This window comes from Oryctolagus cuniculus, chromosome 6 (assembly GCF_051225735.1).
Source record: "Oryctolagus cuniculus isolate XC-2025 breed Fujian yellow rabbit chromosome 6, ASM5122573v1, whole genome shotgun sequence".
Classification (NCBI taxonomy): Eukaryota; Metazoa; Chordata; class Mammalia; order Lagomorpha; family Leporidae; genus Oryctolagus; species Oryctolagus cuniculus.
In genome coordinates, this window is record NC_142872.1 from 113,048,665 (window position 1) to 113,074,516 (window position 25,852).

Below are 25,852 nucleotides of genomic sequence, written 5' to 3' on the forward strand. Positions count from 1 at the left end.
AAATATAACACAGCTACTGTGGAAAACAGTGGAGATTTCTTAAAAAAACTAGAAATAGACTTGCAGTAATATTCAGCAATCCCTCTCCTTGGTATATACCTTGAAGAAAGGAATTCATTGTATCAAAGAGACTCCAGCACCACCATATTGATGACAGCCCTGCTCACAATAGCTAACCATGGAACCAACCAAGGTGTCCAGCATCAGAAGAACAGATAAAGAAAATGTGGATATGTATAATGGAATATAATTCAACTATAACAAGAATGAAATTTTACCATTTGCATAAAAACAAGGAGGACATCATGTTGAGTAAAATAAGCCATACATAGATTGACAAATGCCCCGTGTTCTCCCTTATATGTGGGAGCTAAAATTATTTTTAAAATTATAAATAAATGAATGCATTTGGGTATCAGTAGTGCTGCAACTATAACTTGTCAAAGTTTTATCATCTTCAAACAGATATTTTCAATTATATACTACTATAGTTTTAATGATGTGGTTATTTAAAATTTACTGCATGTGCATGAAAATGACAGCTTTTCATTTGATTATTGTTTATAATCCATGCTTATATTCTTGATGAACTGTGGTATTTTTGCTTTTTAATTTTTGAACTCTTTATAAGAGAATTATGACTATTATGTAAATTTAAAATACATTATCTCAAAAACAAGCTAGGAAGCAGAAGGAAGGAAGCAAAGGAAGTATAATAGTCTTAGAATTTTATCTATGAACTACATTGAATATGTTCTCTTTGTATTAACAGCACGTTAGCATGAGCATGATGAGAACTGTGTTTTAGTAATTATTATTCATTTGCTATAACACTGAGAATCATAGGTATTAATAAATTCTTTCCATTTTTAAATGAATAGAGAAAAATTCCTTCTTTAGAAAGATCAAAGTTTATCATCTTGACTAAGAAACAGAATATTCAGATTACTAAAATAGGCAGTGAAGTGCTGTGATGTGGTGGTTAAGACAATTCCTGGGACACCTGTGTCCCATATCAGAGCGTCTGGCTGATGTTTGCTCCGTTTCTAATGCAACCTCCTGCAAATGTGTATTCTGTGAAGTAGCATGTGGTGGCAGAAGAATTTGGTCCCTCCTATCCACATAGAAGACCACTGTTGAGTTCCTGGCTTCTGCGTTTATCCTGGCAACAGTCTTGTCTGTTGTGGGCATTTGAGGAATGAAGAACAGATGGCAGATAGAATTCTTTTTCATTCTCTCTCTCTCTTTAACAATAAGTGAATAAAACTTAAATATGGAATGGAAGAGAGTACATCTCCTCTGATATTGCTAAAATAATAAAAATTATAAGAAAATTCTGAGAAAAATCATATGCCAGCAATGATGTAAATTCAAATTAAAGGACAGTTTCATAGAAAAAGATGAATCACTAAAGCTAATTCAAGAAGAAATCATATTTGAATAGACATATAGTAAGTGATGATTGAAGTACTGATTTAAGAATAAAGTTGGAGCTGGCATTGTGGCACAAGGGGTAAACCACTGCCTGTGGTGCAGGCATAGCATGTGGGCACCAGTTTGAGTTCTGGCAGCTCTACTTCCAATCCAGCTTCCTGCAGATGTGCTTGGGAAAGCAGTGGAGGATGAAGCTCCTGGATTCCTGGCCAAGACCTGGCCATTGCAGACATTTGGGGAGTGAATCAGTGGGTGGAAATTCTCTCTGTCTCTCCCATTCTCTCTATAACTCTGCCTTAAATAAATAATATAAAATCTTAAGATCAATCTGCTGATATCAAATCAGCGCACTAACAAGGACAATACAAAATAAAATTTAATGAATAAAATCATATAGGAATCTTCATATCCTCAAAATCATACATTTAGAAAAAAATTGAATATTGGTAACATCCAACCCTTGTCTGACAGAAGTTCAGCATATTTAATATAGAAAACTTACCCCATTTTGAAATTGAAATTGGAAAAAAATGAGAACAAAAATATGACACAAGAAAAGGTGGAATAAGCAGAACTAATTGCTGAAAAATGCAATTCAAGCAAAAGTATTTCAGGAGGAGCTAGATCAGACCTTATGTACCAGAAAGGTGACTCTTATTTCATAGAGTAAAGCAGATTTGAAACATACAACACATTCCACTAAATTCTGGAGAGTAATAGACATTCTCCAGAATAGATTAAAACATAATTGTATTAATCCAGGCCACTCAGGTTTATAGATAGATCAAATAGAGGAAGGGAGATATAGAAAATTAGAACAATCAAGAGTAGGAAGTTATGGACTAGCATAATGAGTAAGAATATTATCAAGAGCACAGGAGAAACGGGGAGAGAATGCTGAATAGCAGATATCAGTATCCATCTAAAGCAAGACTGAGTGGTAGCAATAGGGAATCCTTTAATCATTGGCTTTGATAGTCTAAGCAAGATTCCAAACCAGAGAAACCACCAATTCCCTCCCCATGGTTGGGCTCAGCAGTCTGTGTTCTGCTGAGTCAATGCAGATAGGGATCTCACTGTTGAGGGAGCCCTGAACAAAAGGCTCCTACAGTGTCATGCACCTGGGAATTGGAAAGAGGGCAAGGAGAACAACTAGGAGGGGAAAAGGTCTTCAAGATTCTCCAACAAAGAGACTACCAGATGAAGTGAGAATGCAGATATTCATGAGGGCATGGATGGCCAGGGAAACCTTGAATTCATGAATGCAACTCCCTTCAGAAACTCATGCTCAGGCTGTGTACCTCACTAGGTATGGGGAGGGACACCTTTTCCCAAGAGGCCTGCCAGGTAACATCTTTGTGATTGCCTTTCCTCATACCTGAAAAATCACAGTTTTGGGCTGTGATCTGAAGTTCTCAAACATGGTATCCAGGTCAAACTGCCTGGGTGCCTCCCACTGCCATTTAGTACTATCACTGAGTATCAATGCATTCTTCAGCAATTTATTTAACAATTCTGTACACTAGCTTTCCTACTTGTTAAATGTGGAATACTTTGCTAAAAGAAAGCATAGTAATATATTTCATCTATAGATGGGATATCTGGCAAATAGTAAATACACTTATATTTAATGTGTATGCAGGCAAATACATATATGCATATGTATCTATGATATATATATATAAATATTTACATACAGTTGGTATCTATGAGTTTACATACAAAAATGTTCATATAAAATAGAGTTAAGGATAAATTTGCTTTGTGACAGAATTTTAAAATCCATGCATTCAAGGATTCTTCAAAAAATTCATGGACATGCATTATATGACAAAATTGTGCATGGATTTCAAAATTTTTGTGTCAAAACAAACATCTTTTAAATCCATTTTAATACTCTTTTTCAAATTCTCCTTCTTGTGTACACACAGGTATGCTTTTGTATCTGACAGGAGATCATACACATTCTTTTCTGATTCAAATGGAACATTTATACAGTTTGACCATGTAACAGGCCACATCTCATTTCTGAGTCTGTTCGCTTCCCATTAGCTAGAACTCAGTTGTATGGCCACAACAATGAACTGGGGTCAAGTTGGTTGCCTAGAGATAAGAGGAAACAATATTTGAACAGCTGGTATGCTTCCTGTAGCTTTCCTTTTCCTGGTTACTAACTTCCTGTGCCAACACATGTATTCACTTGCTTACCAAAGATGAAAGTTTCACACTTCATTGTTTCTCAAAGTCAAATATATTGAGGATATAGCCTCCTCTCCATCAAGATGAATAAGACTATTTCTTTTTTTTTTTTTTTGAATAAGACTATTTCTAACAAAAACAACAAAAACACAGAGAAATAATTACCTGTTTCTATTCTTTTATACAACATATGATGCTGGAGACGTGGGTAGCCTATTCACCATAAAAAACTCACATTCAGGAAAGAAAGGAAATAGAAACATATTGTCTTTTTTGTTTGTTTGTTTGTTTGTTCTACTTAATACTTTTGGTTGAATACTGTAATCAATACACAATTCTTCTTAAGTGCTGAAACTTAACTGAAAAGTGATCACTGTTAAATATAAGAGTGGGAATAAGAGAGGGAAGAGATGTGCAATTCGGGACATGCTCAAGCTGACTTGCCTCAAACGGTAGAGTTAGAAACATACCAGGGAATTCCAATTCAATCCCATCAAGGTGGCATGTACCAATGCCATCTCACTAGTCCCAGTGATCAATTTCTGTTCACAACTGATCATAATGATAGGACTAAGAACCAAAGGGATCACATAAACAAGACTAGTGTCTGCTAATACTAGCTGATAGAATCAAAAAGGGAAAGAATGATCCAACATGGGAAGTGAGATACACAGCAGACCCATAGAATGGCAGATGTCCTAAACAGCACTCTGGCCTCAGAATCAGCCCTTAAGGCATGCGGATCCGGATAAAAAGCCCATGAGAGTATTTCAGGCATGGAAAGCCAAGACACTCTGGGGAAAACAAAACAAAACAAAACAAAACAAAACAAAACAAAAAAAAACAAAAAATCTAAATGAAAGATCTCCACGAGTGAGATCCCAGTGGAAAGAACGGGTCATCAAAGAAGGAGGTACCTTTCTCTGAAGGGAGGAGAGAACTTCCACTTTGACCATGGCCTTGTCTAAATAGGATCAGAGTCGGTGAACTCAGGGGGCTTCGATAGCCTTGGCAGCTCATGACAAGAGCCTAGGGTGATTACTGAGGCCATAAACAAGAGTGTCAATTTGTTAAGTCAACAACAGGAGTCACTGTGCACTTACTCCTCATGTAGGATCTTTGTCCTTAGTGTGCTGCACATTGAGATTTAATGCTATAACTAGCACTCAAACAGTATTTTTCACTTTATGTTTCTGTGTGGGAGCAAACTGTTGAAATCTTTACTTAATGTATGCTAAACAGATCTTCTGTATATAAAGAGAATCGAAAATGAATCATGATGTGAATGGGGGGGGAGAGGGAGTGGAAAAGGGGAGGGTTGCGGGTGGTAGGGATGGTATGGGGGGGAAGCCATTGTTATCCATAAGCTGTACTTTGGAAATTTATATTCATTAAATAAAAGTTAAAAAAAAAAGAAACATATTGTCATCATTGATTCACAGCAATAATGTTTTCCTGGGCTGACATCATAAATACATCTATCATGGCCATGTTCTAAGTGTCTATGATTAGATTTTGAGTCTGTTTTCTGGGAGGGATACCGCTTGACTTTACTGTATGGGAAGTTTTCTCTCATCTTACGCTAATGGGTGAATCTCACAAGAGTATGGGGAATTTATTAACTGTGAACAATGAGGAGTATTGTACAGGTTCCATTGGTTCTTCAGTTCAGTGAGTCAAAGCTTTACTAGATCACAGTAGTGAATTCCTGAATGATATACATCCTTAGAAAACAGCACAGGATTCTGACTCATTTGTCCTCTGTATCTCCTACATGTCAGTAGCTGAAGCCAAGCTAATGTTCTAGACATTATTTTTTAGTTTTTGCTTATATCTGTGCTTATTCTCTCTCTGCCTGCTTCTCTATATTGTTTAGCTCTTTTTTATTTTTAATTGACACATAGTAATTGTTTATATTTATGGGGTCCATGTATACAATCTGTAATGATCAAACCATAGTAATTAGCCTTTCTAGATTCTTATACACTTACCATTTTTTTTGTGTGTGTTTAGAATCTTAAAATCCTTTTCTTCTAGTTCTTCATACATTATATAGTAGGGTCTTGCAAACTGTAGTCACTGTCCTGATGTGTGTAAAACATTAGAATTTATTCCTCCAATCTGAGGAATTTTGGTACCTGTGGTCTAACCTTCCTTTATTCTCTCTTCCAAGCCTCTCCTCATCAGTAGTCTACCCTCTTATTTGAGACAATTTTTTTCCCTTAAATCCCACATATTAAGTGAGAACATGTAGTATTTCTTTTTTCTACACCTGCTTTATTTCATTTAGAATAATGTCTTCCAGTTCTATTCATGTTTCTAAAAATAACAGGAATTCTTTCTTTTTTAATATCTGAGTAATTTTCCATTTTGTGTATACATACCACATCCAATTTCTTTATTCAAATAAGTTGTTCTGAGATAGGCTTGGACAGGAAGGCACATTCTTTCGTTAGGCCTTTGCCACAGAGTTAAACATCATTGCAACTGAGAAGACTTGATAGAACCTTGATGGTCAAGCCTTTATCTCCCTTAATCCTTTCTTGTTTCCTGGGATCAAGAGACGCATTTGTCTTTCATATCTATGTTCTACTTTTCCTCTTTTTCAGTTATGCTTGACAATAAATTTCTATTAATAGACAGCACTCACCCAAAAAGGCTTAATAAATTTCTGGCTCTTTCCAACTACTATAAGAAGAAGCAAATTACCTAGGTACTTGTACTGCCTTTCTAATTACTGCAGGTATCTAGAAAATGTGTTGCCTCCCCTACCTACCCCCCCCCCCTCAACTCACACACAACAAAATGTCTTTTCCTCAATGCTTCCTGATTGGCTGCTAAGTCAATGACACATATTTTAGGTCTGGTTATAATACAATGTATTTTTTTTTTTTTTTGACAGTGAGAGAGAGAGACGGAGAGAAAGGTCTTCCTTCGCCATTGGTTCACCCTCCAATGGCCGCCGCGGCCGCCGTGCTGCGGCCGGCACACCGCGCTGATCCGATGGCAGGAGCCAGGTACTTATCCTGGTCTCCCATGGGGTGTAGGGCCCAAGCACTTGGGCCATCCTCCACTGCACTCCCTGGCCACAGCAGAGAGCTGGCCTGGAAGAGGGACAACCGGGACAGAATCCAGCGCCCCGACCGGGACTAGAACCCGGTGTGCCGGCACCGCAAGGTGGAGGATTAGCCTAGTGAGCCACGGCGCTGGCCAGTGTATTTCTAATATAACTCTTTATTATTACATCTGACAACCAAATTTTTCAATGATATTAAGTAGGGAGCCTGTTTTCCCAGGAATAAATCTCAAGATCATCTACTGCACTAATGTTTTTTGAACTCTTTTTTCCTTTGCTACAACCCACAACAGAAAAGAAGATTTACATCATAATCCAGTAAACACACACACGTATGCATAACAGGTCTACAGCATATCCTCTCTAAACTGGGATTGTTACATGCACACTGGATGTATGGTGTAGTCACTTTAAATGCCCTTTCTACTGGTAAACAACTTTTTCACACTAGATTTAAAAACATTTTTGAAAAATAGTATTAAGCAGTCATATATGTGACAGCTAGATTAGTCCTTTGAGAACTTGGATTAAAATGAATTTTATATCCTCTACAAATTTGTTAGTGAATTTGATGACTAGAAGTAAATATTAAGAATTACTCATTCAATGATAATCATGTTTTATTTGAAATTGCATATGCACCTCTTCACTTAAAATTTATATTCTTAAATATTAAATGACCAACTCATCTGATCTAACTTGAATATTATTCAGAAGAGTCAAGAATAAACAGTGAAGACAGTCTTTCTAATGGTATCTGAAAGAGGCTTTGTATTTATAATTGTTACTTAAGGAAGGATACATTCTTACAAAGTATTGAGTTTTCTGTTCAAAACAATGACTAAGGCATTATGTGATTTTCCAAAGTATGAAGTATCATGGAGGTGCATCTTAATGTTAGAAGGGGAAATTTTCCTAAGATTAGTAAGGCAAAGTAGAATATCAGTACAATTCTCCTTAAACAACTTTGAAATAAAAAATTCTAAAATGAAGGAGGTTTTGTTTGTCTGCATAAATTTCATGGTCTCTGAATTTGTAATTTGTTTTGATTTTTTAAAGGCCTGTTCACAGAACAACACATGAACACAATATCGTGTGGAAGATGCTGAAGACAATTCCAGATTTAAATTCCAGGCTAAACCGGGAGCATCTGAAGACAATTAGCAAGAATCTCATTTCTGAAACATGGATAAAAGGCAGTACAGGTAATAGACTAATGTGGAGAGAAATTTGGCATGATCAAATCCATGCCACTATTTTGACTTCATCATTATAACGTTCATAATTTAACTTGACATGTTAAAATGTACAATTTGCATGCATTTCATTTCCATGGTTATAAGTAATGAAGTTAATTACATCTCATGTTTTAGTATTTATGTTTCAAGGTATATAGTAGTGTTTTCACTTTGAGTATGCATCTGAATTGCTCAGTGGACACATTGTGACACATATAGTTAGGTTCAATCCCTAGACCACTAGGTCTTTGAATGGGGTAAATTGTGTTTCCACATAATGTAGCAGTGAAGTGACTATTCTTGGGTTCACACTGTAAGTATTTACACACTACAATACATATTTCATTACATTCTAAGGTTGGTCTTCATAGATTAAGACAGCAACTGTTAAGTGATTATTTGACTGATTTAGATACTGATCCAGATACTGAGAAGGAAGAACTATACAAATAGATTTTAATTTCTGGATTTTTGTTTCTAGTTCTTTTTATAGAGGAGAGAGTAGATAAATGAACAGGAATTTTTATATTTTAATTTTTTGAAGGGAAGCATATAATTTAACACATTCGTTTTGTCAAGGCATCTCTTTATTATTCCCCACAGGAAAAAATAAAAGTAGATATTATTTTCTGTAAATGAGGACCCTCAAGGCACAAAAATATCACATAGAGTTTTCCTAGTTAGAATAGAATTTCAAATATTTTATACTAATGCTAAATTCATTATCTATCACATCACTGTTTGTATAAAGTGCTTCATTAGGATTTTGCCATTTAAAACCTAACTGCAATTTTCGAAAACATGTGTCAATTGAAGAGATTTACATATTTTGAGTATTTTTCCCCAATGGTCTTCTTATAATTAGTTCCAGTTAATCAGAGTCATGCAGTGAAAAATAAAAGAGTTTTGTAGAGGTTAAAAGCGTTTTAAAATGGAAAAAAAGAACAAATATTCAACATTGTTTTGCCATTAGCTTGAGGATAGTAATTAAAAATTAATTCGGTTTATAAATCCCTGAAATTATATTTATAAGGACAAAAAATAAGAAAAACTAAATGTTCTTCAATAGATGGTTGACTGCATGCATTGTGGTACATAGACTCTACAAAGATTTAGGCGGGGTTTAATAGAATGAATGGATGCACATGGGTGCAAACATTAAAGATAGTCAAAAAACAGTTATAGAATTGTATAAATATATTTATGTAAATAGTCTCAATTTATACACATATGTTGGTTGTAAACACACAGGAATGAATCAAAAATACACTTCATATATATATATGTGTGTGTGTGTGTGTGTATTTTAAATTGTTGATTTAGTGTAGAGGGGAGTGTAATTGAGAAGTGATAAAGGGAAACAATTAACTCTTGCCTATTCATACATATACATACATGTATATTTCTTGTGGTTAAACTTTTCCACAATGAATACCTATTTGTTAGAATTTATAATTATACCTTTTTGGAAAAAGTTTCTAAAATTCCAGTTAGAAACAAGCATTTTATTCTGATGACATCTTCAAAACTAAGGTGATAGATTATTAAAATATGAAACTTCAGTATTTGACAAATATATAATTTATATTAAGTAAGGCAATTCAACTTACATTACAGTAGATCATACCTTTTAATTTATTTTATTTTATTTTTGATTTGAAGTCTCTGTGTTTACATCAGCTTGTGTCAAAATTCTTCTCTTGAGTTTTCAGGATGTACAATTCTGACAGCTCAGATCTATTTCATTATCTCATTATCAAAGCATTCAGTTCATTAAATATCTGACCTTTGTATATCTCTTTGTTCATCTAACTTAAGCCACAACTGTGACTAGGTACCTGCATCTCTCTGTCTCTCTCTATTCATGTATGCATTTCTCTCCCTCTGCTGTTATTTAAAGTATTCCCTCCAGTCACCCTGCATCACCAGGCTGCTGACTTCCAATCTGTTGTTGAGAGTTTGGTTACTCCAGTGCATTCCACCCAGCTGTTTTCCCCTTCTGGTCTCTTTTCTGGCCATTAATTCTTTAGAGTTACATTAGTTAAGGAAGCTTCCTAAACTTATTATTTAGATAAGCACTTACCCGTTTACTTTTTGTAAGCAATAAAATATTAACAGGGAAACATTATGATGGTTATAATAGTACATAAAGCATTATGTTAGTTGGTATTATAAAACATTATAATTTATTTGCTTTGTTAATAATACTCTATATTATATTATTACATTAATACTATAAATAATATATTATGGCAATCTGTATGTATATAGATATGATTATAGATGTTATTTACTTGAGTCAAATGATCTCAAGCATTTTCCACTGAATATCTTATTTTATAGCCTGAGCAAAGGGTACTTTTAAGATTGAGAACTTGAAGCTCATGGAAGCTAAAGTAATTAATTTATTGAGAACTCAATTTAATTACAAATCTATCCCTGTGTTCATATTGAGACACATTCCTACAAATGGATTGTTTTCTCCTTTATATCCATATCCTGTTTTTTTTTTAAGTTGAAGTCCACTAAATCTTACCATATTATTTAGCTTCTATCTCTTTCATTTTATTTTGTTTCTTTCAAGTTTGTGATGTTATGTCTCAAAAACTCTATAGCTTCTCATTGTAATCAAGTTTTTAATTTTAATGCTTAGCATTTTTATGTTACTAAATTAGTAACATTTGATTTGCCTGTATAGTATTTTCTATTCCAGTTTAAATTTCAGTTAGCATATAGAAACATAATAGCTAAATCTCTTGAAAAAATGCTGGGCTTCCTCTCCTTATAAAAATCATTCAAAAATATTCTTATAATGAAAGTAAAAAAATCTTTATTCTTGCCTTAATATCATGGATTCTTTTTTTTAACTTTTATTTAATAAATACCAGATATTTAAAGGACTAACTCCAATGCTTCTCAACCTATTCAGAACAATTGAAAAAGAGGGAATCCTCCCAAATTCTTTCTATGAAGCCAGCATCACCTTAATTCCTAAACCTGAAAAAGATGCAGCATTGAAAGAGAATTACAGACCAATTTCCCTGATGAACATAGACACAAAAATCCTCAATAAAATTCTGGCCAATAGAATGCAACAATACATCATGGATTCTTAAAGACAATCATGACCTTTAAAAATATGTGTTGATCTTAAATTTGCTATACACTTTCAGTGAATCTCAGGTACTATTATATGAATGTTTATGTCCTCTTAAAATTCAGATGTTGAAATACAGTAGTGACAGTATTAAAACAGTATAATACAGTAGTGACAGTATTAAAAAGAGATAGTCTGGGAAGTGAATAGGTCTTGGGGGTAGAGCCATCACCACTTCCACCATATAAAGTAAGAGTCTTCTTCGGACCCTGAATCTGCAGGTGCCTTTATCTGGGACTTCCTAGTTTCCAGAAAGGTGACAAGTATGTTATTTATAAAATACCTACACTTGTTTGTATTAGTAGCCTGAATGGACTAACACATATTTCTTGGAATTTATGAAGATTAATTGCTAGAAAATTTAGAAGTTTCATTAGAACATATCAGTATCACAGAAAATATGGCAATAATGGAGGAAACAAATAAGGTCTAAGACATTACAGGAAACTGACAAAATGGCAGATTACTGCTAACAATAATCACATTTTAAGGTAAATGGATCAGCTATACTAATAAAAATTCAAAATTGGACAAATGAATTTTTTAAAACAATTCAATTATAATTATATAAAAGAGACATTTTAGATTCAAATATATAAATAGGTTGAAAAAGATGTATCATATCATAGGAAAAGTATATCATAGAAAAATGTATCATATCATAGAGCTTAAATGACTATTCTAAAATCACGTAAACTGTAATTTAAGACAAAACTATAACTAGAGGAAGACAGGATTTTTTTTAAGGATTTAGTAATTCAATTCATTAAGGAGAAAAAACAAATATAAATATATATGTGCCTAACAATAGAATACAAAAATATATGAAGCAAAATCTTACATAGTTGTTAAGAGAAATAGATAACAATAAAAACTGAAAGCATAAATATCTAATTTTTTGTTTTTCAACATTTTTTATTTAACTTTTATTTAATAAATATAAATTTCCAAAGTACAGCTTTTGGATTACAGTGGCTTCCCCCCCACCGCATAACTTCCCTCCCACCCTCAACCCTCCCATCTCCCGCTCCCTTTCCCATTCCATTCACATGAAAATTCATTTTCAATTATCTTTATATACAGAAGATCAATTTAGTATATATTAAGTAAAGATTTCAACAGTTTGCACCCACACAGAAACACAAAGTGTAAAGTACTGTTTGAGTACTAGTTATACCATTAATTCACATAGTACAACACATGAAGGACAGAGATCCTACATGGGGAATAGGTGCACAGTGACTCCCGTTGTTGATTTAACAATTGACACTTTTATTTTGTCACTAATCATCTGAGGCTCTTGTCATGAGCTGCCAAGGCTATGGAAGACTTTTGAGTTTGCCAACTCCAATCTTATTTAGATAAGGTCATAGTCAAAGTGGAAGTTCTCTCCTCCCTTCAGAGAAAGGTACCTCCTTCTTTGATGGCCCATTCTTTCCACTGGGATCTCACTTGCAGAGATCTTTCATTTAGGTCTTATTTTATAGGCATACAACTGTCATCATCAGCAACAAGGAGAAACAGAGGACATGAGCAATAGTTCAGAAGACTAGATCTTACGTCTACAAAATAGCACCAAACAATGTCAAAATACAAATTTTTCTCAAGTACATGTGAAACATAACTCAGGAAAACCATGTAAAATCTTAGCATATCAAAAAATTATATGGTGTACTTTTTCTCCAATCAAAATGGAATAACAGAGGCAATAAATATGAGAAGAATGAGGAAATCAACAAATATATGGAATCTAAAGAGGGTACTCCTTAATTACCAAAATGTCAAAGGATCAAATAAGAAACACATTTTAAGTAGTGTTTATAGAGAAGATTTTAGATAAATAACTTAGAAAAAAAAAAAAAAACCTCCAACCAGTAACCTAATCCAACACCCTAAATTAACTAAAACAATCAACTAAACACAAATAAAATGAATGAAATAATAAACAGTGTAGTGGACAAAAATGAATAGAGATCATAAAATAATCATGAAAGTAAAATAACATTGAAAAAGTATTCTTCAGAAAGAATAGCAAAGTAGAAAAACCTTTAACTAGACTTAGCAAGAAAAAAAGATAGCAAAGAAAAGCCCAAAACCATATGGTTTCATGACAATTCTACAAGACATTTAAAGAACTAATACCAATCCTTCTAAAGTTCCATCAAAAGAATTGATGGAAGGGACTATTTCTGTACTCATTCTGTGAAGTCAGCAGTACGCTGATACTAAAGCCAGATAAAAACACTGCAAAAAAGAGATAATTATAGGCAGATATCGCTGATGAATATACATGCATAACATTCTCAATGAAATACTGCAAACAGATTCAACAACACATTTAAAAAATTCGTTCACCATGATCAAGTGTTTGCAGTGATGGTTCAACATGCACAGTTCAGGAAATATGAGACCCCACATTAACAGAAAGAAGGAAAAAATGTCGTTATTTCAATAGATGCAGAAAAAACTGTTGAAAAATTTAATACTCCTTCATGATAAACATGTTAGGTAATGTACCTCAACACAATAAAGGCCCTTTTATATATGGATTTGTATAACAAACCCATAACTAACATCATAGTGAACTATAAAATGTTGAGCATTTTTCATGTAATATCAGGGGCAAGACAAAGATATTCACTGTTATCATGTCTATTCAACGTAGTACTTGGAGTATAGAGTAAGCAAATAAGATGCATCCTGGTAAGAAAGGAAGAAGCGAATTTGCCTCTTTTTGCAGACAGCTAATCTTAATAGAGGAAATCCTAAAGATTGTAAGAGCTAAACTGACAAGTGTGGAAAATTTGCAGGATTCAGCATACAAAAATCTTTAGTATTTATGTATACAAATAATGAATTTTCTGAAAAGGAAATTAAGATAGCAATCCAATTTGTAATATCAGCAACAACAAAATATTTAGGAATAGATCTAACAAAGGAGGTAAATGAACTGTATATTGAAACTGTAGTGATCAATGGGATAAATTAAATTCAGAAAAAAGAAGGATATCCTGTTTTCATGGATTATTAGCATTAGTGTTGCTAAAAAGCCATACAATCCAGTTGATCTACAGATCTAATGCATGCCCTACCAAAACTCTAATGACAGCTTTCAAAATAATAGGGAAAAATCCTTAATTCACGTGGAAGGATAAAAAACCTTGAATAGGCAAGGTTGATGGTATTATACTGATTCCAAAATATAAAATGATTGTGATTAAAATGTGTATGCTTGCAAAATGTGGACACATTGACTAATGGAACAGGATAGATAGCCTAGAAGTAGACCAATGCATTTACCACCAATTATTTTTAGACAAAGGTGCTAATAATACACAAGACAGAAAGCAGAGTTGCTTCAATGTATAATGTTGGGAAATTGGTTATTCATAAGCAGAATGAAACAGAATCCTTATTTCACACCACATTGAAAAAAAAAAAAAAACCTCGAAGTGGACTGAAGACTTACATAAAGACTGGAAACTGTAAAATTAGAGGAAGAAAATATTGGAAAAACCTCCATGACATTGGCATAGGCAATAATTTATTGAATATGACCCTGAAATCACAAGCAACAAAAGCAAGAGTAGGCAAACATAAAAACTTCTGTACAGCAGAAGAATCAACAAAACACCGAGACAATCCACAGAATGGAAGAAAATATTTGAAAATATACTCCTGATAAGGAATGATATCCAAAATACTTAAGGAACCCACACAACTCAGCATAGTGTCATGACTATAGCTTGCACTATGTATTTTAAGAACAAACAGAAAAAAAAAAGAAGCTCTAGGCCTTCCATTATGAAGTAATTTCAAAGACAAGGAAATATTGATTACTTTTATTTGATCAGTACACATGGTATGCACGCATTGAAATGTCATACTCTGTCTCATAAATATGTGCAATTATTATTCATAATTTTCAATGAAAAGAGTACCTGAACAGTATTTAAAGAATACGAATAAATGGCCTAACAAATTCATGAAAAAATACTTAATGTCATTAAATATTAGGGAAATACAAATTAAAATTGCAATGAGGTATTAATACATCTGTCAGAATGGCATGAAGATATACTTTAGAGATCATGCAGAGATCTCTAAAGGGAATTCTTATACATTTTTGGTGAGAATGTAAGCACAGCAATTGTGGAAAATAGTATAGCAGTTCCTAAAAAAAATAGAACTATCATGAAATTCAGGAATCTCACTGTTATGTATATATTCAAAGTAATTGAAATCAATATGTTAAAGGGATATTTGCACTCCTTGTTCATTGCAATATTGTTCACAATAGCCAAGAAACAAAATCAAACTATGTATTTATCAGTGGGTTAATGGATAAAGAAATTGTGGAACATTTACACAGTGGAATACTATTTAATCTTAACAATGCAAGAAATTCTGTCATTCGCAAAAACATGGATGAATCTCAAAGACATTATGTTTAGTTAAATAACACAGGCATAAAGGACAAATACTGGATGATTTCACTTATCTGTGGAATCTAAGGTTGAGCTCAGAGAAATAGAGAGTAAAATGATGGTTACCATAGGGATCAGCATAGGTGTATGTGTGTGTGTGTGTTTGTGTGTGTCTGTGGTAGGAACTGGGCATGAAGAATTGTTGATCAAAGAATGTAAATTTTTACCCAATGAGTAAAATTTGAGATATATTGCACAGCAGGCTACCTGTACTCAATAACAATGTATTATATATTTCAGAATAACAGAATTTCAAATTTTTGCAGGGGTTAATAAATATATGATGTGACAGGCAGATTAGTTTATTTAATTTAATCATTTAATCATTCTGCATTGTTTACATATGTCAAAGCATCAGACTATACTCTGAAAATGTATACAGTTAAATTATCAGTTAAAACATTAAAATAAATTTTATTATTAAGATCAATTAAATAATAGACAAATAATTATACTAAATTATTAAAAATATTCTACATATAAAAGCCCACATCCAGATGGATGGGTGGTGAAGCCTATCAGATATTTCGCTGGTACTATTATATAAGCAGTGGAATCTGAAACCAACATTCAGTTCCACTTAACAATCAAATAAAGCATAATGTAATTATATATAGCCTTAACAAAGAAGTATAAGCTTATAAATTGAAATCTAAAAAATATTATTGAAAGGTATTAAATACCAAATAGAATGTCATCCAATATTCATAGATCAAAAGAGTTAATATTAAGGTGACTACCACCTAAATTGATCTATAGATTCATCACAATCCCTAACAAAATTACTAGCTGCATTTTATGCAGAAATAGGTCAACTGATCCTAAAATCCATTTGGAGATTTAGAGGAACAAGAATAGTCAAAACTTTCTTGAAAACAAATAAAACCTACTATAGAATCCAGAGGGTAATAATGGATATTAAGAATACAATTGAGTCTAAACATCCTTTTGAGGCAGTGGATTTTAGATAAGGTGCTAAATCAAAGGTGAAAAGAATATTCTTTAAACAAATGGCGCTTGGACAACTGGATTTCTACATACTAATAATAAAGAATCTTGTCACACCATATACAAATACAGTTATGTACGATTTAACTACTGGGGTATGTTCTAAGTAATTTGTTCTTTGGTGATTTTGTTATTGTGTGCATAACCTAGGGCATGTCACACACTGAAATGACAGTGATATTACTAGGTAATACAATCCTATGTGGGGCAACCATCGTACGTATGCAATCTGTCCATCATTGACTGAAATGTCATTATACAGTGTGTGACTTTATTAACTACAAATGAGTTAAAGTCCTAAATTTAGAACTTTAAAATTTAAGAATTTGACTACAGAGTGAGCCACTGTCTTAGACATGTATCTGCTAGGATGAGTGACAAAAGAAATACTGAATAAGTTGGACGTTATAAAAATTAAAGTGTTTTGAGTTTTATATTTTTTGAAGATTTATTTATTTGAAGGCAGAGTTATAGAGAGGCAGAAGCAGAGAAAGAGAAGTCCTCCATCTGCTGGTTCACTCCTCAAATGGCCCCAGCAGCCGAAGCTGGGCCTATCTGTAGCCAGGAGCTTCTTCTGGGTCTTCCACGCACATGAAGGGGCACAAGGGCTTGGGCCATCTTCTGCTTTCCCAGGCCATAGCAGAGAGCTGGATCAGAAGTGGAGCAGCCAGGACTCGAACCCATGCCCATATGGGATGCCAGCACTGAAGGCCATGACTTTACCTGCTATTCTATAGCGCCAGCCCTGAGTTATTTATTTTTTAAAAAGATTTATTTATTTATTTAAACGTCAGAGTTACAGAGAGAGAGGGAGGGAGAGACAGTATTTTCAGTTTAAAATAGGTAAAAACAGGAGGCAGACACTCTAAAATAGTGGATTAACCACCACTTGGGAACATATTTGATTGAATGCCTGGTGTTTAGTCTCACCTCCAGTTCCAATCCACTTGTCTGCTATTGGTCCTGGGTGGCAACAGTGATTACCCAGATACTTGGTTTCCTGCCACACATGTGGGAAACCTGGATTGACTTCCTAGCTGCTGGCTTTGTTCTGACCCTGTCCTGATTATTCAGGCACTTGGGAAAGTGAACAAGCAAATGGAAGATACCTATTTCTTTTTTTTTTTTTTATTTTTTTGACAGGCAGAGTGGACAGTGAGAGAGAGAGACAGAGAGAAAGGTCTTCCTTTGCCGTTGGTTCACCCTCCAATGGCCGCTGCGGCCGGCGCGCTGCAGCCGGCGCACCGCGCTGATCCGATGGCAGGAGCCAGGAGCCAGGTGCTTTCCCTGGTATCCCATGGGGTGCAGGGCCCAAGCACCTGGGCCATCCTCCACTGCACTCCCTGGCCACAGCAGAGGGCTGGCCTGGAAGAGGGGCAACCGGGACAGAATCCGGCGCCCCGACCGGGACTAGAACCCGGTGTGCCGGCGCCGCTAGGCAGAGGATTAGCCTAGTGAGCCGCGGCGCCAGCCATGGAAGATACCTATTTCTCTCTGTGTGTCTCTTCCCCTGTCTGTGTCACTCTGCCTTTCAAGTAAATAAATAACTTTAAAAAAATGAAAACACAGCCTTTGAAATGAGATACAAAGATTGTGAATCCCATATATGATAAGGGAAGCATAACCGGTATATGAACTCTTAAAACTCCAAATTAATAGTAAAAAAACCAGTTGACAATGAGCAAACTATCTGAACAGACACATTATTCAAAGAAGATATACACAAATGGCCAGTATTAAAATGCCCAGCACCATTACCCAGTGAAGAATTTCAAGTCAAATCTGTAGTGATGTGTCTCTCTATATCCACTAGGGTGGTTAAAATAGAAAAGACTGAAAATTACAAATATTGTTGAGAATTTAGAGAAATTGGAACTCTCATATATTTCTGTTGGTATTGTAAGATGATGAAAACACATTGGCAGATTGGCAGCTCCTCAGTGTGTTAAATGTAAAGTTACATTTGACCTAAAAATTCTGCTAGATGCACAACTTGTATATAAATGTTCATAGCAACATTGTTCATAGTAGCCAGAAAGTGGAAAGAACACAAATTTCCATCATTGAGTAAATGCATTTTGAAAATGAGATGTATCATAATAGGATTTTGTTTGGCCATAGAAAGGAATGAATACTGAACATGCCACATTGATAAATGAAAAAAAAAATCCAGTCAGAAAAGACCACATATTTTTTATTCTTTTCATACAAAATCTCCATAAGAGGCAAATTCCACAGAGACAAAGTAAATTAATTATGGCCACTAGTTTGGGGGAATAGGGTATAGGACATGAAAGCTGATGGATTTCAATTTGTTTTGGGGTAATGGAAATATTCTAACATGGATTTTAAAATGGATTTCATGTACTTAAATTGTATCTAACATTAGATTGTGGAGATGATGACACATCTCTGAATACAACAAAAATCCACTGAATTACATGTTTTAAAAGATGAATTTCATGTATTTAAATTGTATCTTAACAAAATTGTTTTTTACAGTTAGGTAAAATGCATATAACATTAGCCATTGATTATTCTGAATTGTACAATCCCAGTGACATTTAGTATGTTCCAATGTTGTGGATCCATCAGAGCTTATCTAGTTCCCAACATTTTCATCGTTCCAAATGAGAAACAAACCCATTAAGCTGTCACTCTCCATCTTCCTCTTCCTCCTGGTAGCCACTAGCCTGCTCTATGGTCTCTGTGGATTTACCAACTCTGAGTATTGCACAAAAGTGGAATAATTAATATGTGACCTGTTGTGTTCACTTAGTATACTCTTTTTGTAATTTATCCATATTATATAATGTACTTCATTCCTTTTTATAATTAATACTATTCCATTGTATGAAGTTGTTTTTAAAGTAATTGTTTAAAAGAATGGAAAACACTGGAGATCTGTAATGTCTGCAGACTCCTAGAGTTCACTGTGATTAAAGTCAATTTGTCTTAATGTCTTTAACAAAGGTAGATATCCAGTCTAGTGATGAAGATGATGTGTCCCAAATCTGAGTTCCTGGATTCAATTCTCAGCTGGTTCCAGACTCCCTCTTTCTACCAGTGCAAACCCTGGGAGCCAGAAGTGATGGCTCAAGGGATGTTGTGGTGCCTCCCACTTGGGGGACCTGGATTGTGCTTCTGGCTCCCTGCTCCAACCATTTCCAGATCCAGTTCTGTGGGCATTTGTGAAGTGAGCCAGTGGGTCAGAGTGTGTCTCTGTCTCTGTCTCTCTCTCCCTCTCCCTCTCCCCTTTTTCAGATGAATAAAAATTTAACAAATGGAAAGTGAATGTTTAACATATAGCATTTTTTTAAAAAGTAGGAATGGATTTGCTAAGGAGATAGATTTATGAATTAATGATTTAAATAAAGTTAAGAAATTTTAGAAATATCAGATGTCAAAGGTATCAGTATGCCAGTATGTATTGAATATGCCAAAGATGTGAGGAAATCAGTTGGAAAACCATAATTTACCTGACTTTTTTTCCCTCAAGAACCAGTTTGGTGCAACATACTTTGGGGAATGCTGTAAACAGAGAAAAAAAAATTTCTTAGTTTCTCTCTAATACTTATATTAAAGTAATAATGTTTCATCATGTGTAAATTCCTTTTGACACCATTCCTCATTTTCTAGACAATCTTCTTAGCTCTGCAGAATGGATATGGCCATCACTTTCTCATGTCTGAGGACTCAAGTGCAGGTCTTACTAGTTCAACACCAGTGAATTAAGCCTGGGTTCTGAAGCGAACCTGTTGCTTTCTCTTATCTTTTGCTTTCATTAAGCAAACAGACATTTTCCATGAATAAAATTAGTGCAATGCTGTTCTATCGAAGAGTGGTGTTTATTAATGCACTTCATTGAAGAGCTTTTGCTAGGTTGATACATAACATTAATTAGTACACTGTTTTGATGTATAGTCTAGAAAGTTTTTGCTCAAATGATGGATCATAGAAAGCAATGACACTGCTTTTATGATCTCTTCTGATGTGAGAACTAGCTTGATGCCAAGTCTCCCCTTGCTATCCATCATCTAAAGAATTATTCTTCTTCATATGAAGCATCCTGTACCTGGGTTAAATATAAAAGTCAGTTTTTCAAATGTCTACAGAAAATACTCTGATTTTTTTAGATGTGATACTGGTAAGAGAGTTAAGATGATGTCTTTTAATGGCAAAGGGAAATTATAAATAGCTGTTTCCTTTAAAACGTAAATTATACCATTAGAATGTATAACCATAGGGTATGTAGTGGTGTTTAGTTTTAATGAAATAAAAATTAAAAGTACATCAAAAATTATAGAAAAAAAGAATTGGAACATATATTGGCTCTAAGTCTTCTCTTTTTGACAGAAATGTAAATAAATTATTACTTAGTTTTATATCTAAGTTTATCGCCTTGAAATTAGAGACTCACTGAGGTTAATGCATTTATTATTCAAAAGTGGTATGAGGGCTGGCGCCGCGGCTCACTAGGCTAATCCTCCGCCTTGCACCTTGCGGCGCCGGCACACCGGGTTCTAGTCCCGGTCGGGGCGCCGGATTCTGTCCCGGTTGCCCCTCTTCCAGGCCAGCTCTCTGCTGTGGCCAGGGAGTGCAGTGGAGGATGGCCCAGGTGCTTGGGCCCTGCACCCCATGGGAGACCAGGATAAGTACCTGGCTCCTGCCATCGGATCAGCGTGGTGCACCGGCCACAGCGCGCTGGCTGTGGCGGCCATTGGAGGGTGAACCAACGGCAAAGGAAGACCTTTCTCTCTGTCTCTCTCTCTCACTGTCCACTCTGCCTGTCAAAAAAAAAAAAAAGTGGTGTGAAAATATTAGGAACTGGTGACAATTTTCTGAAAAATACTTTGAACCATAATAAACTTTAAGATATAAAAACAGGTTTAACATAAACTATTAGCTTGGAATAAATAATTTTGCATAAAACATGCTGGTTTATTTTAAAAGTAATTTTTAAATTAATTTTATTTGCAGAATAGTCACAGAGACTATTAAGGGTTAATCTATAAAGCAACTTAAATGTTTTTCCATGGAAGAAAAGAAAATATTGACTTTAACATACAACTATTCATTATATTAAATTATTATCAAAATGAATGACTTTGGGAAAACCAGCCTTAAGCTTCCAGTTAGTATTTCTGTGGATTTCTCTCAAGATTACCTGGCTTATATTAAACCTGGATAAAGCGAAATCTGGTTATTCAGTGTTGTATTATAAAGCCAGTAATTTTACAGAATCTACCTGTACTTTATATTTAAAAATGGATATGTTAATTATGCTGATTTGATCACTATACAATGTAATAGTGGTATTCAAAAAAGTTAATGGAATATGCACATTAAGAAAAGAAACCTGCATAGGATTAAAAAGGTTTTTTTTTTTTTCCATGAAAATGAAACTTATCTTTTCCATGAATATTTTGATGCCTACTTCTTTTTTTTTAAGGATTAATTTATTTATTTGAAAGTCAGAATTACAAAGAGAGAGAAGGAGAGGCACAGAGAAAGAGAGAGAGTTCCTCCATCCGCTGATTCACTGCCCAGTTGGCCGCAATGGCCTGAGCTGAGCCAATCTGAAACCAGGAGCCAGGAGCTTCTTCTGAGTTCCCCACATGGGTGCAGTGGCCCAAGGACTTGGGTCATCTTCTACTGCTTTCCCAGGCCATAACGCTGGATCAAAAGTGGAGCAGCTGGGTCTTGAACCAGCACCCATATGGGATGCTGGCACTGCTGGTGGTGGCTTTAGCTGCTATGCCACAGCGCTGGCCCTGATGCCTGCTTCTGTGAATGAATCAAAGTACCACATTGTACTACATAACTTGGTACAATTATTATGTGTCTATCAAAAGAATAAAAAAAAATACCAAAAAGAAACACTTTTTTCTAAGACTTTTTTGAGACTTGTTTGTTTTAATAGACCAGATAGGCTTTTGATAACTGATTGCAAATCCTCAATGTTAAGTGATTTGGGATCAAGAAAAACTCATTTTTGTGTGCTATAAGTGCTTCTATTTAATTTCAAAGATTAAAAAATTCTGAGCTCTACTAACTGCTTTTATCTAGACATAGGTACTCTAATGCTTTCTTCAGGCAAGTGTTGGCTTCTTTGACATGACAAAGGCTGTTCGTCTCCCTGCTGGAGGAACTGACTCTAATGCAAACAGGCTCCTAATCAGAAATATAGCCTACTATGTAGTGCTAGGACATAGTAGCCACTCAATAAATGTGATAAATATATATATATATATATATATATTTATATATAAATCACCACTGCAGGTTATTTTGCTAAAATATAACATTTAATACGCAATACTGATCAAAGGTTCATTTAAAAATAAATATTTATTGTTAGATGATAGCCTTAACTAGATGTAGCTTATTCATTCTTCCTGATAATCTAAAATTTATCTTTGGAAAATTCTAGTGAATTCCACTCTCATATACCCAGATTCTATCCTTTGGATAATCTCATATAAGTGTCTTAAAAGAACATTTATTTTATTTGATTATTTGAAAGGGGGAGAGATACATACAGTGATGGGTGAGGGGAGACCTCATCTGCCGATTCACTCCCCAGTTACCTGCAATGGCCATGCTGAGCCAGGATGAAGCCAGGGGTCAGCAATTAAATTTGGATCTCCCATGTGGGTAGCAGAGATCCAAGTACCTGAGCTATCACCTTTTGACTGCTAGGGTCTAAGTTTGGCTTCTTGTTTTTATTTTTTGTGTTTTTTTTTTTTTTTTTTTTGGTCAAATGGCTATTTCAAATTTACTTGATCAATATCTTTTTAAAGGATTTTAGTTATTTTCTCTATCGTGAATACTGTGGTCCTGAATATCTTCTTGCCCTATTTTCCCCTGTATTTTGGATAACTTATGACATATTTATGAAGTTAAAATTAATTAATCGAAGACTATGGATATTTTTATGTCTCTTGGAACATGCTGAAAAGTTATCAGAAAAGTTTCATTCAGAAATTCACAACAATGCAACTATTGCTTCATTCTACATATTAAAACTTTGATCACTGAAGTGTTGAAATCTCATTTAATAAATAGGCAATTTATTGTTTTAAAGGTTTATTTGTTTGAAAGGCAGAGATACAGTGAGGCAAAGGCTGAGAGAGGGAGAGAGAGAGGTCTTCCATCTGCTGATTCACTCCCCAAATGGTGGAGCTGGGCTAGTAGAAAGCCAGGAGCCTTCCTTTTTGCCATTGGTTCACCCTCCAATGGCCGCCACGGCTGGTGCGCTGCGGCCAGCACACCATGCTGATCCAAAGGCAGGAGCCAGGTGCTTCTCCTGGTCTCCCATGGGGTGCAGGGCCCAAGTACTTGGGCCATCCTCCACTGCACTCCCAGCACTCCCGGGCCATAGCAGAGAGCTGGCCTGGAAGGGGGGCAACCGGGACAGAATCCGGCGCCCTGACCAGGACTAGAACCCAGTGTGCCAGCGCCACTAGGTGGAGGATTAGCCTAGTGAGCCGTGGCGCCAGCCAGGAGCAAGGGGCTTCTAACAGGTCTCCCATGTGGGTGTAGGGGCCCAAGACTTGGGCCATCTTCCACTACTTTCCTAGGATCAGAAGCGGAGCAGCTGGGACTTGAACCGGCAACCTTGTGTGATGGCAGCCCTGCAGGCGGTGACTTTACCTGCTATGCCACAGCACCAGGCCCAGTATTTCCTTTATCATTACTAAAATTGATCATGTCTTAACCTGCTTTCCATAATTTTTCCTGAACCATTCATATAACAAATTGAATTCTTCATTATTTCTCATCAACTTCCATGATTGACTGAGGGTCATTGAGTAAACTGTATGTTATCTGTTATGCATTTGTTTATACTATTTCCTGTATTATAAGTGTAGTATATCATGTTTCTCCACATAAACCTATCAGATTTTATCTACAATTCAATATCCATTATAAATTCCATCTTTCATGAAATAATCTCATATTTTCCCCATCAAGATGTAAATTCATTTTGCTTGTGACTCTTCATATCTATTTTTGTAGTTATTTAAGGATGTTTACCTTGTGATGATTTTTATCATTATTATATACATTGTGACTTCGACTAGAGCTGTGTTTATTTTTATTTTGGGAACGACTGTCTCAATATTGACAGACTATTCCAATGAAAAGTCTACCCCCAAAATAAAATTAAATAAATTAGTTTTATGATAATATTTATATATTTGGAATTATAAATCTCAACAAATATTTTTGTAGATTATCTTACATAAGTTAAAGTAACATGGAACTTGTGTCTTTCTTTTTAAGATTTTATTTATTTATTTGAGAGGTAGAGTTAGTGATAGGAAAAGACAGAGAGAAAGGTCTTCCTTTCGTTGGTTCACTCCTCAAATGGCTGCAACAGCCGGAGCTGTGCTGATCCAAAGCCAGGAGCCAGAAGCTTCTTCCAGGTCTCCCATGTGGGTGCAGGGGCCCAAGCACTTGGGCCATCTTCTACTGTTTTCGCAGGCCACAGCAGAGAGCTGGATTGGAAAAGGAGCAGCCAGGGCTATAACCAGTGCCCATATGGGATACCAGCGCTGCAGGCAAAGGATTAATCTATGGTGCCACAGTGTCTGCCCTTGCCCCCCACCCCCCGCCCGCCTTGTGTCTTAAAGTAATTGCTCTTAGCATCTCAAGAAAGAAAAGTTGGCCCTAAGAACTGTAGCCCCATATCCAGTGATTTCATAAAATAACAAAAGCTATGAACAGATCATTTATTGTTTGTATTCCATCATCTCTGGGATCTTTTAGACTTTATATAAGGAGATACCATGAATTAACCTGTTGGGCTATAAAAATTATAAAACTTTCCAGAATTTCTGAGTTGAACTGAGAGAAAACAAGATGTCACATAGTTTCATCTTATTTCTCAATGGACAGGATTCTATGAGAAAGAAAAACATCAGTCTGCAGATATTTTTTGCTTCTTTAGATCATCAAGTAAGTTTTCATTTTTCAGCAAGTGTTTGCTAAATGCCTAAAATGATCCAGGTAATGTGTCATGGACTGAAAATACTGACACTAAAGCCACAGTTCCTTCTCCCAGGAATACGTATTTACATCAGTTAAGTCGGATGGAAGAAGTCCTGGAAAAGAATTAGGAAAGACTTTTTCTAGTAGATAGTTAACATTTAAAGTCCTTGTCGCAGGCCAGGGAGGGATTAGCCAGGAGGCCTTATGAATTTATTCAACCAATTACAGCTCTTTGAAAACAATTAAGTCCTTTTTG

At 35.2% G+C, this 25,852-nt stretch overlaps 1 protein-coding gene across 1 annotated transcript in view; it reads left to right on the forward strand.

The window, feature by feature from the left end:
- CNBD1 (cyclic nucleotide binding domain containing 1) overlaps positions 1-25,852 on the forward strand; it is a 506,061-nt gene that overhangs the window by 263,578 nt on the left and 216,631 nt on the right. The window contains exon 5 of the mRNA XM_070075280.2: positions 7,769-7,914. Coding sequence (XP_069931381.2) covers positions 7,769-7,914 — 146 coding nt within the window. The remainder of the gene's footprint in view (positions 1-7,768; positions 7,915-25,852) is intronic.